Source organism: Phyllobates terribilis, unplaced genomic scaffold (genome assembly GCF_046119375.1).
Source record: "Phyllobates terribilis strain yellow unplaced genomic scaffold, ASM4611937v1 Scaffold_7__3_contigs__length_470593459, whole genome shotgun sequence".
Lineage (NCBI taxonomy): Eukaryota > Metazoa > Chordata > Amphibia > Anura > Dendrobatidae > Phyllobates > Phyllobates terribilis.
In genome coordinates, this window is record NW_027362767.1 from 11,800,291 (window position 1) to 11,818,417 (window position 18,127).

An 18,127-nucleotide genomic window follows, 5' to 3' on the forward strand; every position below is an offset into this window, starting at 1 on the left:
CTCGGCGCCGTTGCTCTGCTGAATTCTCCAGTTTGTGAGATTAAGAGGATAATCGGAAACCATCTCAATTATTGGAATAATGGTGGACAAGTGGTTCTGTTTTGAAATAAGTTGCAGCGCGGCGCTCTGGAGGTGATGTATTACGATGTATTAGCGGTGTTACTCTCCGTCCGCCTTAAGCCAAATCTAATAATAAAGTCTCTTCTGTAGAACCAGCAGCGCGAGCGCCGCAGTGACCTTGTGCCCAGGGATTTATAACCTAAGTGATCTCTAATTGCTTATGAAAGACGGATTTTGGTAAGACCTTACCTGTAAAATCCTTTTCAGCGAAGGAAGGAAGGGAGACACAGTCATTACTAGTGGTAGGCGGAGCCCACATAGGATAGAACACCTCAGATTAAAAAAAGAGTGTTGTCCGGCCCCTCCAGCTTGGGCTCCTCCTACTCCAGCTCTCCAGTCCGTACACAAGCTAAGGAAGAGCAAATATCACCAGCGGAGCAACATAACCCCTTCTGAAGAACTTCAGAGAAAAAAACAAGAGACAGGTTATGCATATAACAGAAAAACCACACAGTCCCAGGTACTACTCACTGGACCTGACCACTGCGATGAGCTGGCAATGCTGGAACAGAGCCTTAGCGCGCCGACCTCAGCCCAGATAATCGCTATCAGAGAAGGGTCACGCTGCATCTGAAAACACAACAACACACTTCTGCCATGGGAGGGAGCTGTGTCTCCCTTCCTTCCTTCGCTGAAAAGGATTTTACAGGTAAGGTCTTACCAAAATCCGTCTTTCAGCAGCAGATGGAAGGAAGGGAGACACAGTCATTACTAGTGGGACGTCCCAAAGCAGTCCAAAAATTAAGGGTGGGAAAAAACCAACAGAGGCAGAATCCCAACAACCTAGAAAAATGCGCAACTAGCGCTAAATACAAGTTAACGATAACTTAAACTACAGCCGCCTGCAGGACCCTACGTCCTAAGGCTGCATCAGCGGAAGCACTGACGTCCACCTTATAAAACTTTGTAAAAGTGTGGACGGAGCGCCAGGTAGCCGCCCGGCAGAGATGAGCTGCCGAGGCCCCTTGATGAAAAGCCCACGACGAACCCACAGCTCTCGTGGAGTGAGCTCGAATCTTAATTGGACAAGATTCGCCCTTGAGTCGGTAAGCCTCTAAAATGGCCGACCGAATCCATCGAGCTATAGTGTCCTTGGAAGCTCGTTGACCACGCCGACGACCTGCTGGAATCACAAACAGAGAGTCCGATTTCCGAAAACCTTGAGTAATAGACAAATAGAACTTCAAAGCCCGCACTAAATCCAATGAGTGCAAGGCCCATTCCTTCGCATTCCTCGGTTCCGGACAGAGCGAGGGCAACACAATATCCTGGTTAACATGAAATTGTGACACCACCTTAGGTAGAAAGTCGCCCCGTGTGCGAAGCACCACGCGATCCGGGAGAAACTCCAGAAAAGGAGGCGAGCAAGAAAGAGCCGCCAGTTCAGAAACCCTTCTCAAAGAGGTGACTGCCACTAAAAAGGCAACCTTCCAAGAAAGCAAAGAAAGGCTAACGGAGTCCATAGGCTCTAAAGGCCCATGTTGAAGAGCCTCCAAGACCAGATTGAGCCGCCAAGGGGACACAAGCGCCTTCCGCGGCGGAAACTGACGGGTTACCCCGCGAAAAAAGGAACGAACGTCCCTACGCGAGGCGATAGCCTTCCGAAACAGCAAGGACAAAGCAGAAACCTGACCCCTCAGAGTGCTAACTGCCAAACCCTTGTCCAGGCCATACTGCAGAAAGGCCAACAAATTGGGAATGGAAAAAATCCTCGGGTTCCTTGAAGAACCCGAACACCATGAAAAGAAGGCCTCCCAAGTCTTGTGATAGATCCTAGAAGTGGCAGGACCCCTGGCAGCTCGCAGAGTGGCAATGACTTCGGCTGAAAAACCTTGACGAGTCAAGATTTCGGTCTCAAGAGCCACGCCGTCAAATGCAGAGACTTCAGGTCCGGATGACGAACGGGCCCTTGGGTTAACAGGTCCGGGCGAAGAGGGAGAGGAAGTGGAGGCGCAGCCAGAAGCGACACCAGCGTCGAGAACCACGTCCTCCTTGGCCAGTCTGGGGCTACTAACATAGCCGGGACTCTTTCCAGTCTGATCCGACGCAACACCAGAGGAAGTAAGGATATCGGCGGGAACACATAGATTAGCTCGAATTGGTCCCACGGAGCCACCAGAGCATCCACCGCCACAGCCTTCGGGTCCTTGTACCTGGACATGAACGTCGGTAACTTGGTGTTGAACCTTGATGCCATCAAATCCACTTGAGGAGTTCCCCAACGGGAGCACAGCTGTGCAAAAATTTCTGGGTGAAGACTCCATTCTCCGGGATCCACCTTCTCGCGACTGAGGAAGTCCGCCGTGATATTCTGAACTCCCGGAATGTGAATCGCAGAGATGGCTGGCACCTTGGCCTCGGCCCATACCAGGATCCGAGACACTTCCATCATGAGCCTGGAGCTCCTCGTTCCACCTTGATGGTTGATATACGCGACCGCCGTTGCGTTGTCTGTCTGCACTCGGACTGGCAGACCGTTTAAAGGGGCCGTCCAGTGTTGGAGGCAAAGGAAAATCGCCCTCAATTCCAGGATGTTGATCGGCAGGACAGACTCTTCCGACGACCATACTCCCTGAATCCAGAGATCGTTCCAGACACCCCCCCAGCCTGACAGGCTGGCATCGGTGGTTATGACCGACCACCTCGGAAGGAGGAAGGACTTCCCCAGGGATAACGCTTCCGGACGTAACCACCATTCTAGAGACTCTCGCACCCTGTGGGAGATGATGACACTGCGATCCAGCGAAGTCTGTGATCGATCCCAACGGTTCAGAATGAGCATTTGGAGAGTCCTGGAATGAAATTGGGCAAACGGAAGTGCCTCCATTGACGCCACCATCAAACCCAAAAGGCGCATACACCTTCGAAGGGACATTGCTGTCGAAGACTTCATAACCTGTACATGTCGAAGAAGACTTGCTTGCTTGTCTGGAGGCAGGGACACCACTGCTCGTACCGTGTCGAAATGCATCCCCAAAAACAGGATTGACTGCGACGGTTCCAGAGACGACTTCTTCCAATTGACCAGCCACCCGAAGCCCTCCAGGAGCTGAAGGGATAGATTGCGAGCCGTCACCGCCTCCTCCTTTGAGGACGCCACAATCAAAAGGTCGTCCAGGTAGGGAAGAACCGTAACCCCCTGTCTTCGAAGGATCGCCATGAGAGGTGCCAGAATTTTTGTAAAAACTCTGGGCGCCGAGGCCAACCCGAATGGTAGGGCCACAAACTGGAAATGGTCCTGACCTATGGCAAAACGAAGGAAGCGTTGGTGGGCCCTTCCGACGGGAACATGCAAATAAGCGTCGCAAATGTCGATTGACACCAAAAAGTCGTTCTGTGACAGGGCCGCCACAACCGAGCGAAGCGACTCCATGCGGAATTTCCGGGTGCGGACATGCCGATTCAATCTTTTGAGATCCAGAATGGGGCGAAATTTGTCCTTTTTGGGGACCACAAAGAGGTTTGAATAAAACCCTCTTCCCCGGTCCTCCGGCGGAACCGGTACCACCACACCCTTCAGCAGAAGGGAATCGACCTCCTGCCGTAGAGCGGCAACTAGCTCGGGCTCTGACGGAATGCGAGATCGGCAAAACCTGTCCGGGGGTCGAGAAAGAAACTCTATGAAGTAGCCTGCTGACACAACCCGCGTCACCCAGGCGTCCGAAACGCGGGATCGATTCGAATTGGAGCAGGCGACCCCCCACTCGAGAGCCCTCCAGTGAAAACCTGGCGTCAGTCCGCCTTAGCGGGCTTTTTGTCAGCTTCCCGCTTGTCTTGACGGAAGCTCTGTTTCCAGGGAGTGCGGGATTTCTGAGAAGCCTTTTCTCCTGAAAAAAAGGGACGACCCGATCCCCAAGAGGGCTGACCGGACCGTCCCCTGGACCGAAAGGGCCGCCGACTACTACCGGCACTAGGCCTGCCCGACGCAGAAGCCACAGTTCTTCGCTGTGGTAAGGCCGCTTCTTTTGCCTTTGCCTTGACAATCAGCTCCGTGAGGTCAGATCCAAATAACTGACCACCCTTGTAAGCTAAAGATAGCAAACCTTGCTTGGAAACCGCGTCCCCGGTCCACTATCTGAGCCACAGTGCTCTTGACCGCCGAGGATTGTGCCCTGGACAGCAGTGACGCGGTATCCAAACCTGCATCACTGCCATATCGGGCCGCATCCTCCAACAACTTGAAAAACCCATCCACCTCGGATAGCGGGGATCCATCCTGCCACGCCGTCCGTAGACGGTCCAACCAGCTTAGGGAAGCTTTACAAGCACACATGGATCCTAGCACCGCTCTGAATCCATGACCCGCGGCCTCGTAGATGGATTTCGCCGCCATCTCCGTTTTTCTGTCCAGCGGATCCTGCAGACTCGCCTTCCCTTTAACAGGTAGTAATGAGGATTTGCTAAGCTGGGATAAAGGGACATCCACTTCAGGAGAAGGAATCCAATTATCAATCAACTCCGTGGAACACGGATACCGTTTATCTGGACACAGGCGTTCCTTCTCCACTGCCCCATTAAGCTCATCCAGAGATGGTAATGCCAAGCGCGACCTATGCGACTCCTGAAACATCCGGGCCGACTTACCAGGACGTCTAGTTACCTCCTCCGGAAACTGTAACGCCTCCCTCATGGCTCCAATAAAAGCCTCTGCACGGCCCAAAAAAGAGGCAGAGTGCCCCTGCCGATCCTCCTTATCCGAATTGGACATCTCCCCATCTGAGCTTGAAGGGGAACCCTCCATAACAGAGATCTCCGAGTCGCTGCGCGGGGAGGGCAGTACCGGCCTGTGGCGCTTCCTGCCATGAGAGGATCTAGCTGACACCCAATAACCTAGAAGGTCAGACAGGCCATCAATAGAACGAGTGAGGGTCTCCATTTTGACCACTGCCCCATCACCGAAACCCCCAACCGCTGCGCTTGACGCCGTCGAGGACTCCTGCGTGTCAGACACGCGAGACTGATCCTGTAGCGGACCTTGACATGCCCTCACACAGTATATGGCAGGTTAAACCTGTCAGTAAGTAGGACAGTGTGGTTTCTTAAAAGAAAGCTGAAGGGTTAAAGTTCTTAAATAGAGAGCTACCCCAGCTGACCCCCAATTAAGGGATAACCGCCTAATAAGGGGTTAATGTCGCAGACTCCCCACAACCTCTGTGAAATGAAAAGGATGTGCGAGCCCCAGACAAAAAAAGGAACCTCTATATGAGGTAATAGCTGCAGGACAGCACAGTCTGCCACCTTATTGTGCCTCAGAAAGGTGCCCTGCGCTGAGGGGGTGAGGGGTTAAGCTTCTGCCCTGACAGGCAGAAGCGACTCACCCAGCTGGCCGCGGTGCAGTGTTCCTTCGGTCTGTCGGGAGGAGAGGAGAGTGAGGAGCCCGATGGAAGCCGTTCAGTAATGGCCGCCGCGCTGTGAGGAGAGAGAAGCCGGAAGAGGAGGGGCAGGAGAAAACGCGCGCTCAGAGCGCTTCCTGCCCGCGAAAGACCGGGAAGGCGCGAAGCCACGCCCCCCGCCGGCTTCAAAAAAAGCGCGCGCGACTCCTCCGCTCTCCGCTCCTGCCCCGCTTCCATGTCCTGCAGGCATCCACCTGCGGACAAAAAAACACAAGTCACCACCTGAATACATGTAGCAGCGGCTGCCGCAGCAGCCGCTGGAGCACTCAAAACACATTAACATGCTGAGTACTCACCCAGCTGAGCGCCACAGGGACCCCCAGGGATTTGTGGCGCTGTGCCCAAGCTTCCCCCCAGGGCGGAGAACGCAGTGACCCCAGATGCGCGGTTTGCGTCCCCGCCAGGGAAGCATCCCTCATCCCCCGGGGCCGGCAGGGTTCTGCAGGGACCTCTCTCAAAGGGTAATGCAGATCCGCCAAGGGAGGGGTGGGGGTCCAGCAGCGCTGAGACCCCTGAGACCTCAAGACCACGGGGGTCCAAGTCTCTGTCCGATAAAAATAAAAAAATTTTCTGAGGAGCTGCTTCCAGCAGCGACCATCCTCTGTGACCTCAAATTTTAGACTGGAGAGCTGGAGTAGGAGGAGCCCAAGCTGGAGGGGCCGGACAACACTCTTTTTTAATCTGAGGTGTTCTATCCTATGTGGGCTCCGCCTACCACTAGTAATGACTGTGTCTCCCTTCCTTCCATCTGCTGCTGAAAGAAGCTTGTGTGGCATCAGGACACCACGATGGCGTCGATATTTATCAGGCACCAGGCGACACATTGGGGGCTGCACCTGGCATGGACGGGTAACGGCGCTCGTTACAGCCGACGAGTAATCACCTCCAAAGCCGCAACAATAAAACTGTTCTAAAGAAGATCATCATGCGGAATAAACGCGGCCAGCTGACGAGTATCGCCAATGCTGTGCCGCGGCCGGCTGCCATGTATCGCCACCGCTGTGCCGCGGCCGGCTGATGAGTATCGCCAATGCTGTGCCGCGGCCGGCTGCCATGTATCGCCACCGCTGTGCCGCGGCCGGCTGATGAGTATCGCCAATGCTGTGCCACGGCCGGCTGCCATATATCGCCACCGCTGTGCCGCGGCCGGCTGATGAGTATCGCCAATGCTGTGCCACGGCCGGCTGCCATGTATCGCCACCGCTGTGCCGCGGCCGGCTGATGAGTATCGCCAATGCTGTGCCACGGCCGGCTGCCATGTATCGCCACCACTGTGCCGCGGCCGGCTGATGAGTATCGCCAATGCTGTGCCACGGCCGGCTGACGAGTATCGCCAATGCTGTGCCGCGGAAGGCTGACGTGTATCGCCAATGCTGTGCCGCGGCCGGCTGCCATGTATCGCCACCGCTGTGCCGCGGCCGGCTGACGAGTATCGCCAATGCTGTGCCGCGGCCGGCTGCCATGTATCGCCACCGCTGTGCCGCGGCCGGCTGACGAGTATCGCCAATGCTGTGCCGCGGCCGGCTGCCATGTATCGCCACCGCTGTGCCGCGGCCGGCTGACGAGTATCGCCAATGCTGTGCCGCGGCCGGCTGCCATGTATCGCCACCGCTGTGCCGCGGCCGGCTGCCATGTATCGCCAATGCTGTGCCGCGGCCGGCTGCCATGTATCGCCACCGCTGTGCCGCGGCCGGCTGACGAGTATCGCCAATGCTGTGCCGCGGCCGGCTGCCATGTATCGCCACCGCTGTGCCGCGGCCGGCTGACGAGTATCGCCAATGCTGTGCCGCGGCCGGCTGCCATGTATCACTACCGCTGTGCCACGGCCAGCTGCCATGTATCGCCACCACTATGCCGCAGCTGGCTGACGAGTATCGCCAATGCTGTGCCACGGCCGGCTGCCATGTATCGCCACCACTGTGCCGCGGCCGGCTGACTAGTATCGCCAATGCTGTGCCGCGGCCGGCTGCCATGTATCGCCACCGCTGTGCCGCGGCCGGCTGACGAGTATCGCCAATGCTGTGCCACGGCCGGCTGCCATGTATCGCCACCACTGTGCCGCGGCCGGCTGACGTGTATCGCCAATGCTGTGCCGCGGCCGGCTGCCATGTATCGCCACCACTGTGCCGCGGCCGGCTGACGAGTATCGCCAATGCTGTGCCGCGGCCGGCTGACGAGTATCGCCAATGCTGTGCCGCGGCCGGCTGCCATGTATCGCCACCACTGTGCCGCGGCCGGCTGACGAGTATCGCCAATGCTGTGCCGCGGCCGTCTACTGTGTATCGCTTTGGCATTACAGACGCCTTCTTAGCTGTTTCACTTTAGGACCCAGCAGCTGCATCCCTCCTGCTAATCGACACCCTGGCCTTGGTGTTTAAATAGTTTCACTTTGCAGCAAGGAGGTGACGGTGATACTCTCATGTTTCCTTGTGAAGGCTTGGAGCTATCAGACTGCTATCTTCCTCTATGGTGCTAGGAGGACGCTTGGAGTTATCTCTCTGAAGTCGGCTAAAGCTAAGCTACTTTCACCCGTGGTTGTCTCCCTTGTTGTCTTTAGTTGTTTGTGGGGATCGACTAGTGCTCATCCCCCCTTCCCTATACAGGGCCAAGAGCTAGGAAAATACAGGGTTTAGGTTCCTGTGCGGCGATTGGTGAGGAACCAATATAGGGACGGTAGGGGAGTCAGGGTGATATCAGATCAGCCTAGGAGGTCTCCACTCCCCCCTTTCCCTAGAGTCTGGGCTACCTTTCCCCCCTTCTTTTTGTGATGCACTTAGTCTTTCCCACACCTTGTGTGACAGTATCACCATTCTGCCGCAGTCGGCGGCCATGTATCACCACCGCTGTGCCACGGCCGGCTGCCATGTATCCATACCATTCTGCCGTGGTCGGTTGCCATATATCACCACCGCTGTGCCATGGCTGGCTGCCATGTATCACCACCGCTGTGCCACGGCCAGCTGCTATGTATCCATACCATTCTGCCGTGATCGGTTATCATATATCACCACCGCTGTGCCATGGCTGGCTGCCATGTATCACCACCGCTGTGCCATGGCTGGCTGCCAAGTACCCCCACTGTTCTGCCGCGGCCGGCTGCCATGTAATCCCCACTGCTGTGTCAAGGCCGGCTGCCATGTACCCTCACTGTTCTGCAGTGGCCGGCTGCCATGTACCCCCACCGTTTTGCCGCGGCCGGCTGCCATGTAATCCCCACTGCTGTGTCAAGGCCGGCTGCCATGTACCCTCACTGTTCTGCCGTGGCCGGCTGCCATGTACCCCCACCGTTTTGCCGCGGCCGGCTGCCATGTGTCACTACCGCAGTGCCACGACCATCTGCCATGTACCCCCACTGTTCTGCCGCAGCGGGCTGCCATGTACCCCCACCGTTTTGCCACGGCCGGCTGCCATGTAACCCCACTGTTCTGCCATGGCCTGTAATATTACAGGGCAAGGATAAACCCAAGGAGAGAAAATATCACTAAGTCCATAACCTGTCACTTCTCGTGCTATGGCGCAGCAATGCCATGAGGCCCACGAGGGTGCAAGGAGCCACGGAAGGACATGGGGATGGTCGTACGCTGGAGTCACACATGGCGGCGGAGTAGGGGGATTAAGCTCCGCAGCGCCTTGTGTACCTACCTCTAGGTGCTCCGCCAGCTGTAACTTCTCTCTGTCCTTCTGGTCCAGGCTGCGTTTCAGATCATCCATCTCCGCCAGAATGGCGCTGCGGCTCAGCTGTGTGCGCAGCTCGATAATCTGCCGCTGCAGCTCCTGCTTCTCCCGCTCTGATCGCTCTCCATCTGGTGGGAAGCAGAAGAGATCCCTCAGCGGTGGTCTCCACGTACATCATTATCGCCGCTCTTTCACACCGTGGGCTTGCACCCACCATCTATAGACATCCTGACATGCACAGAACCGGATCTATAGATTACACAGAGAGCGGCGGGGAGCTGGAGGCGTTACCTGCCCGGACCCTGCGCTGCTCCTCCGGGGTCTCATGCACAGAACCGGATCTATAGATTACACAGAGAGCGGCGGGGAGCTGGAGGCGTTACCTGCCCGGACCCTGCGCTGCTCCTCCGGGGTCTCATGCACAGAACCGGATCTATAGATTACACAGAGAGCGGCGGGGAGCTGGAGGCGTTACCTGCCCGGACCCTGCGCTGCTCCTCCGGGGTCTCATGCACAGAACCGGATCTATAGATTACACAGAGAGCGGCAGGGAGCTGGAGGCGTTACCTGCCCGGACCCTGCGCTGCTCCTCCGGGGTCTCATGCACAGAACCAGATCTATAGATTACACAGAGAGCAGCGGGGAGCTGGAGGCGTTACCTGCCCGGACCCTGCGCTGCTCCTCCGGGGTCTCATGCACAGAACCGGATCTATAGATTACACAGAGAGCAGCGGGGAGCAGGAGGCGTTACCTGACCGGACCCTGCGCTGCTCCTCCAGGGTCTCATGCACAGAACCAGATCTACAGATTACACAGAGAGCAGCGGGGAGCTGGAGGCGTTACCTGCCCGGACCCTGCGCTGCTCCTCCGGGGTCTCATGCACAGAACCGGATCTATAGATTACACAGAGAGCAGCGGGGAGCTGGAGGCGTTACCTGCCCGGACCCTGCGCTGCTCCTCCGGGGTCTCATGCAAAGAACCGGATCTATAGATTACACAGAGAGCAGCGGGGAGCTGGAGGCGTTACCTGCCCGGACCCTGAGATGCTCCTCCAGGGTCTCCTGCTGGCTTTGTACGGAGATTTGGTGCTGCAGTTGTCCACGCTCCTCCTCCATCTTCACTAGTTGACTGCGCAGATTCTCCACCTACAACATAAAATATAAAAAACATTCAATCATCTCTCAAGAAATATCACAGCGGAGAAGATGACCTGCAGGCTCCTGTGCAAGAGATATAGTAACATCATTGCGACAAAACAAAGCCCAAACATCATGATCCACGGCTGGAGAGCCTGCCCGGCCCCACGGCTGGAGAGCCTGCCCGGCCCCACGGCTGGAGAGCCTGCCCGGCCCCACGGCTGGAGAGCCTGCCCGGCCCCACGGCTGGAGAGCCTGCCCGGCCCCACGGCTGGAGAGGCTGCATTCTAGTTACACAGCTAATCCACTGTATATAATATGGTTTTAAAGGAATTGTCCGGTAATGACATACTGATCCCCTACCCAGGGGATATTAGATGAGTGGGGGTCCGACACCAGACTCCCCCCTGATCAGTTGGTAGAAGTTCCAGCAGCCACCGGATATAAACACTAATAAGGGGGCTGCAGAGCACAGCGACATCCAATGAGTAGTAGCCACTGCCAGGTACTGCAGAACAGTTCTTGTGCAAAATATACACTCCTCAACACTGAAACCGAAACACCAAGAAGGAAAATTCGGGGAATGATAGAAATCACAGGGTGGATAGACCGGTTACTGATCTGTAAGTGATGGGTATGAGCAGAAATCGTCACACTAACACGTGTGAGCCGCTTACGTGGCCTAAGTGCTTCCAGTGGCAGAACCTTCCTCAGATGACCATTAATGACGGCAGCTGAGGCTGGAGGTGCCGGGATTTCTGCACGAGGCTCAGACTCCGGACTGAATACTCCCAGAGGTTTTTGATCAGGTTGTCCTCATGCAGATCAGTGACGTCTCATCCTGGGATCTCCATCATTCCATGGATCTCCTTGTTATGACTGGACCTATAACCACTGGGGAGACATTACTGACCCTCCCCGACAGATCGGACCCCCAGTACACCAGGTGCAGAGCATTTACCAGATAACGCAGCCATTGTATGGCTAATAAATGATAACATTATGTAGAGGCAGCACCTGACAGAGCAGAGACTCCCGGCCGCCCTCGCTCTGATCCAGCCTCCTCCGGTATCTCGCCAACTCCTCCTGCAACTTTAATAAGGGTATAGAATGGGAACACAGAACTGTCAGCACGTCAGAACCCCCACGTCAGACCCTTACATCAGACCCCCCCACACCAAATCCCACATCAGACCCTTATGTCAGACCCCCCACACCAAACCCCCACATCAGACCCCCCACACCAAACCCCCACATCAGACCCCCCCATATCAGACCCTTACACCAGACCCCCCACACCAAACCTTTCGTCAGACCCCCCACATCAGACCCCCCCATCAGACCCCTCACACCAAACCCCCACATCAGACCCCCCACAGCAAACCCCCCCATCAGACCCTTGCGTCAGAGCCCCCACACCAGACCCTCATGTCAGACCCCCCACACCAAACCCCCACATCAGACCCCCAACATCTGACCCTTACGTCAGACCCCCCATATCAGACCCCCACATCAGACCCTTACGTCAGACCCCCCCACACCAAACTCCCACATCAGACCCTTACACCACACCCCCCACATCAAACGCCCACATCAGACCCTTACATCAGATCTTCCCACACCAGACCCTTACGTCAGACCCCCCATATGAGACCCTTACGTCAGACCCCCCACACCAGACCGCCAACGTCAGCCCCCCACACCAGACCCTTACACCAGACCCCCCCCACATCAGACCATTACGTCAGATCTTCCCACACCAGACCCTTACGTCAGACCCCCCATATCAGACTCCCACATCAGACCCTTACGTCAGACCCCCCACACCAGACCGCCAACGTCAGCCCCCCACACCAGACCCTTACACCAGACCCCCCCACATCAGACCCTTACGTCAGACCCCCCACACCAAACCCCACATCAGACCCTTACGTCAGCCCCCCACACCAGACCCTTACGTCAGACCCTCCACACCAGACTCCCAATGTCAGACCCTCCACACCAGACCCCCAACATCAGACCGTTACGCCAGACCCCCCACGCCAGACCCCCACGCCAGACCCCCAACGTCAGACCCCTACGTCAGATCTTCCCACACCAGACCCTTACGTCAGACCCCCCACATCAGACCCCCCATATCAGACCCCCACATCAGACCCTTACGTCTGACCCCCCCCACACCAAACCCCCACATCAGACCCTTACACCAGACCACCCACATTAAACCCTTACGTCAGTCCCCCCACACCAGACCAACGTCAGCCCCCCACACCAGACCCCCAACATCAGACCCTTATGTCAGACCCCCCACACCAGACCCTTACGTCAGACCCCCTCACCAGGCCCCCTACACCAAACCCCCAACGTCAGACCCCCCACACCAGACCCTTACATCAGACCCCCACACCAGACCCTTATGTCAGACCCCCACATCAGAACGTTACATCAGACCCTCCACATCAGACCGTTACGTCAGACACCCCCACATCAGGCGCAGTCTCTTTGTGCAGTCTTCGTCCCCACACCTGGCCCTTCTCGCTCTCCAGCTTGCCCAGGTTGCCCTTCAGTGCCGCCTCCATCTCATCAGACTTGGATTCCCGTTTTTTCAGCTCCTGTAGTGAATGAGATAAATGAGTAGGTGGTCACAGATCAGCGCCTTGGGGGTCCAAACTCACACTAAAGATATATATATATTTTTCATTTTAGGGTCGTTTGGCAGACTAGATCCTATAGACTTTGTAAGAAGCTGCACTTACACAATGCTGAGGAATTACAAGTGACAGCTGCAGAATTGTGATTGCAGCTCTTCAGGGGACATAGTTTATGACATGATGATAGCGAGGACCATTAGAGTATAATTCAGAGGTTATTATGTAGTGCCGGCATATCACCAAGCGATCCCATCAATCAGCAGCGGCCCGACCTCTGCAGCCCACCATATTCATGTGCATGGAGGCGGCTGGGGACAGATGTACAGGGAAACCGTGAGGGACGCAGCAAGAAAGCAGCACAGCACCCCCCATTGTCAGTGTAGGTCAGGGTCCCATGAGTCAGACCCCACTGAGCATTACATGATGACATGTCCTGCAGATAGACCATCACTTATGGGAAAACAACCTTAACAAAAGGATTTCCAGTCTCAGATTAAGTTTGGATACAGAGCTGAGGTTATCTGTGCCCTGAAGCTAAGAGACTACAACTCCCAGCATGCTTCGTACAGATGTAAGACATGTGCAGCCCAAGAAAACCTACAAGAATCAAGAGAGACAGTATCACAGGCAAGAGTGGAAGGACAGGAGTAATTAATGAAGAAATCGTGTAGGAGACAGAGTCCCCAAATCTGCCATCCACTAAAGTTCTGTGTAAGTGATGCGGCCCCAGGGCCGTCCACCACTTGCACCATTCCTCGTCTGCTCTTTCATGCTTGCTCTTTTCTGAGCTTTACTCCCCCCGACGCCAGGCTCCTGATTGCCCTAAACGCTCTTCCATCAGGAGGAGCAGCGAGCGGTGGCAGGGGAGCAGCAGCGAGCGGTGGCAGGGGAGCAGCAGCGAGGGGTGGCAGGGGAGCAGCAGCGAGGGGTGGCAGGGGAGCAGCAGCGAGGGGTGGCAGGGGAGCAGCAGCGAGGGGTGGCAGGGGAGCAGCAGCGAGGGGTGGCAGGGGAGCAGCAGCGAGGGGTGGCAGGGGAGCAGCAGCGAGCGGTGGCAGGGGAGCAGCAGCGAGGGGTGGCAGGGGAGCAGCAGCGAGGTGTGGCAGGGGAGCAGCAGCGAGGGGTGGCAGGGGAGCAGCAGCGAGCGGTGGCAGGGGAGCAGCAGCGAGGGGTGGCAGGGGAGCAGCAGCGAGGAGTGGCAGGGGAGTAGCCTCGAGCGGTGGCAGGGGAGCAGCAGCGATCGGTGGCAGGGGAGTAGCCTCGAGCGGTGGCAGGGGAGCAGCAGCGAGCAGTGGCAGGGGAGCAGCACCGAGGGGTGGCAGGGGAGCAGCAGCGAGGGGTGGCAGGGGAGTAGCCTCGAGCGGTGGCAGGGGAGCAGCAGCGAGCGGTGGCAGGGGAGTAGCCTCGAGCGGTGGCAGGGGAGCAGCAGCGAGCGGTGGCAGGGGAGTAGCCTCGAGCGGTGGCAGGGGAGCAGCAGCGAGCGGTGGCAGGGGAGTAGCCTCGAGCGGTGGCAGGGGAGCAGCAGCGAGCGGTGGCAGGGGAGTAGCCTCGAGCGGTGGCAGGGGAGCAGCAGCGAGCGGTGGCAGGGGAGTAGCCTCGAGCGGTGGCAGGGGAGTAGCTTCGAGCGGTGGCGGAGGAGCAGCGAGTGGTGGCGGAGCAGCAGCGAGTGGTGGCGGAGCAGCAGCGAGCGGTGGCGGAGCAGCAGCGAGCGGTGGTGGAGCCCCTGGGCATCTTTAATCCTTTAATAACTCGCGGTCTCTCCTCTTTTAAGTGTGAATATTTCCAGACGCCTGGATGTGAATATGAAGGCGCTCAGGCTGAGCGAGACACGAGCTCCAGAGATCGGAGGAACGAGTACCGGGAAGATGAAAGGGTCGCCTCCTACAGCCGAGTGCGGCCAGACACCATTCTTCACTTCTGGGTTTTTGCTGAATGATCAGAACAAGACAGAGTCTGGGGAGAGGGGACACGTTAGGGACCCCAAAACTGGAAGGGTGGGGGTAGCCTTAAAAAAAAGACGATGTGGAGGCTCAGCAGTGATGATCTGCAGCAGCAGCCGGCGCCGTTTATCCTCCATCACTGAACTATGATCGGCAGACTATGCGGCTTTTCACACACGTCAGGACGCAGGATAAAATCCTGAAGGAAACTGGCTTTATTGCTGCAGATATTTATATTCATGCATGTCCCTCTAAGAATCAGAACACAATGACGTCACGTGTCACCGCTCCCTGTAGTGGACAAGGAACCATCCACTGTTACCCCCGGAGGCTGGCGGTCATCATGTGTATGGGCAGGTGAGGGATGATGGGGGGGCGGTCATCATGTGTATGGGCAGGTGAGAGATGATGGGGGGGCGGTCATCATGTGTATGGGCAGGTGAGGGATGATGGGGGGCGGTCATCATGTGTATGGGCAGGTGAGATGATAGGGGTGGTCATCATGTGTATGGGCAGGTGAGAGATGATGGGGGGGCGGTCATCATGTGTATGGGCAGGTGAGGGATGATGGGGGGCGGTCATCATGTGTATGGGCAGGTGAGGGATGATGGGGGGCGGTCATCATGTGTATGGGCAGGTGAGGGATGATGGGGGGCGGTCATCATGTGTATGGGCAGGTGAGGGATGATGGGGGGGCGGTCATCATGTGTATGGGCAGGTGAGGGATGATGGGGGGCGGTCATCATGTGTATGGGCAGGTGAGGGATGATGAGGGGTCAGTCATCATTGTGTGTATGGGCAGGTGAGGGATGATGGGGGGCGGTCATCATGTGTATGGGCAGGTGAGGGATGATGGGGGGCGGTCATCATGTGTATGGGCAGGTGAGGGATGATGGGGGGCGGTCATCATGTGTATGGGCAGGTGAGAGATGATAGGGGCGGTCATCATGTGTATGGGCAGGTGAGGGATGATGGGGGGCGGTCATCATGTGTATGGGCAGGTGAGAGATGATGGGGGGGCGGTCATCATGTGTATGGGCAGGTGAGGGATGATGGGGGGCGGTCATCATGTGTATGGGCAGGTGAGGGATGATGGGGGGGCGGTCATCATGTGTATGGGCAGGTGAGGGATGATGGGGGGCAGTCATCATGTGTATGGGCAGGTGAGGGATGATGGGGGGCGGTCATCATGTGTATGGGCAGGTGAGGGATGATGGGGGGCGGTCATCATGTGTATGGGCAGGTGAGAGATGATAGGGGCGGTCATCATGTGTATGGGCAGGTGAGGGATGATGGGGGGGCGGTCATCATGTGTATGGGCAGGTGAGGGATGATGGGGGGCAGTCATCATGTGTATGGGCAGGTGAGGGATGATGGGGGGCGGTCATCATGTGTATGGGCAGGTGAGGGATGATGGGGGGCGGTCATCATGTGTATGGGCAGGTGAGAGATGATAGGGGCGGTCATCATGTGTATGGGCAGGTGAGGGATGATGGGGGGCGGTCATCATGTGTATGGGCAGGTGAGGGATGATGGGGGGGCGGTCATCATGTGTATGGGCAGGTGAGGGATGATGGGGGGCGGTCATCATGTGTATGGGCAGGTGAGGGATGATGGGGGGCGGTCATCATGTGTATGGGCAGGTGAGGGATGATGGGGGGGGCGGTCATCATGTGTATGGGCAGGTGAGGGATGATGGGGGGGCGGTCATCATGTGTATGGGCAGGTGAGAGATGATGGGGGGGCGGTCATCATGTGTATGGGCAGGTGAGAGATGATGGGGGGCGGTCATCATGGTGTGTATGGGCAGGTGAGAGATGATGGGGGGGCGGTCATCATGTGTATGGGCAGGTGAGAGATGATGGGGGGGCGGTCATCATGTGTATGGGCAGGTGAGGGATGATGGGGGGGCGGTCATCATGTGTATGGGCAGGTGAGAGATGATGGGGGGCGGTCATCATGTGTATGGGCAGGTGAGAGATGATGGGGGGGCGGTCATCATGTGTATGGGCAGGTGAGAGATGATGGGGGGGCGGTCATCATGTGTATGGGCAGGTGAGAGATGATGGGGGGGCCGTCATGTGTATGGGCAGGTGAGAGATGATGGGGGGCGGTCATCATGTGTATGGGCAGGTGAGAGATGATGGGGGGGCCGTCATGTGTATGGGCAGGTGAGAGATGATGGGGGGGCGGTCATCATGTGTATGGGCAGGTGAGAGATGATAGGGGCGGTCATCATGTGTATGGGCAGGTGAGGGATGATGGGGGGGCGGTCATCATGTGTATGGGCAGGTGAGGGATGATGGGGGGCGGTCATCATGTGTATGGGCAGGTGAGGGATGATGAGGGGGCAGTCATCATTGTGTGTATGGGCAGGTGAGGGATGATGGGGGGCGGTCATCATGTGTATGGGCAGGTGAGGGATGATGGGGGGCGGTCATCATGTGTATGGGCAGGTGAGGGATGATGGGGGCGGTCATCATGTGTATGGGCAGGTGAGAGATGATAGGGGCGGTCATCATGTGTATGGGCAGGTGAGGGATGATGGGGGGCGGTCATCATGTGTATGGGCAGGTGAGAGATGATGGGGGGGCAGTCATCATGTGTATGGGCAGGTGAGGGATGATGGGGGGCGGTCATCATGTGTATGGGCAGGTGAGGGATGATGGGGGGGCGGTCATCATGTGTATGGGCAGGTGAGGGATGATGGGGGGCAGTCATCATGTGTATGGGCAGGTGAGAGATGATGGGGGGGCGGTCATCATGTGTATGGGCAGGTGAGGGATGATGGGGGGGCGGTCATCATGTGTATGGGCAGGTGAGGGATGATGGGGGGCGGTCATCATGTGTATGGGCAGGTGAGGGATGATGGGGGGGGCGGTCATCATGTGTATGGGCAGGTGAGAGATGATGGGGGGGCGGTCATCATGTGTATGGGCAGGTGAGAGATGATGGGGGGCGGTCATCATGGTGTGTATGAGCAGGTGAGAGATGATGGGGGGCGGTCATCATGTGTATGGGCAGGTGAGGGATGATGGGGGGGCGGTCATCATGTGTATGGGCAGGTGAGAGATGATGGGGGGGCGGTCATCATGTGTATGGGCAGGTGAGAGATGATGGGGGGCGGTCATCATGGTGTGTATGGGCAGGTGAGAGATGATGGGGGGGCGGTCATCATGTGTATGGGCAGGTGAGAGATGATGGGGGGCGGTCAT

At 57.2% G+C, this 18,127-nt stretch overlaps 1 protein-coding gene across 4 annotated transcripts in view; it reads right to left on the minus strand.

Moving 5' to 3' along the window:
* The window catches only part of CEP128 (centrosomal protein 128), a 331,982-nt gene that overhangs the window by 267,413 nt on the left and 46,442 nt on the right, over nt 1-18,127 (minus strand). For 3 of the 4 annotated variants that reach the window (XM_073638151.1, XM_073638149.1, XM_073638152.1), the window contains 4 exons: nt 12,850-12,936; nt 11,342-11,416; nt 10,216-10,333; nt 9,156-9,316 (listed from right to left, as the gene is read on the minus strand). In XM_073638151.1, the coding sequence (XP_073494252.1) occupies nt 9,156-9,316; nt 10,216-10,333; nt 11,342-11,416; nt 12,850-12,936 (441 nt within the window). The remainder of the gene's footprint in view (nt 1-9,155; nt 9,317-10,215; nt 10,334-11,341; nt 11,417-12,849; nt 12,937-18,127) is intronic. The other variant, XM_073638150.1, reaches the window with a different exon arrangement.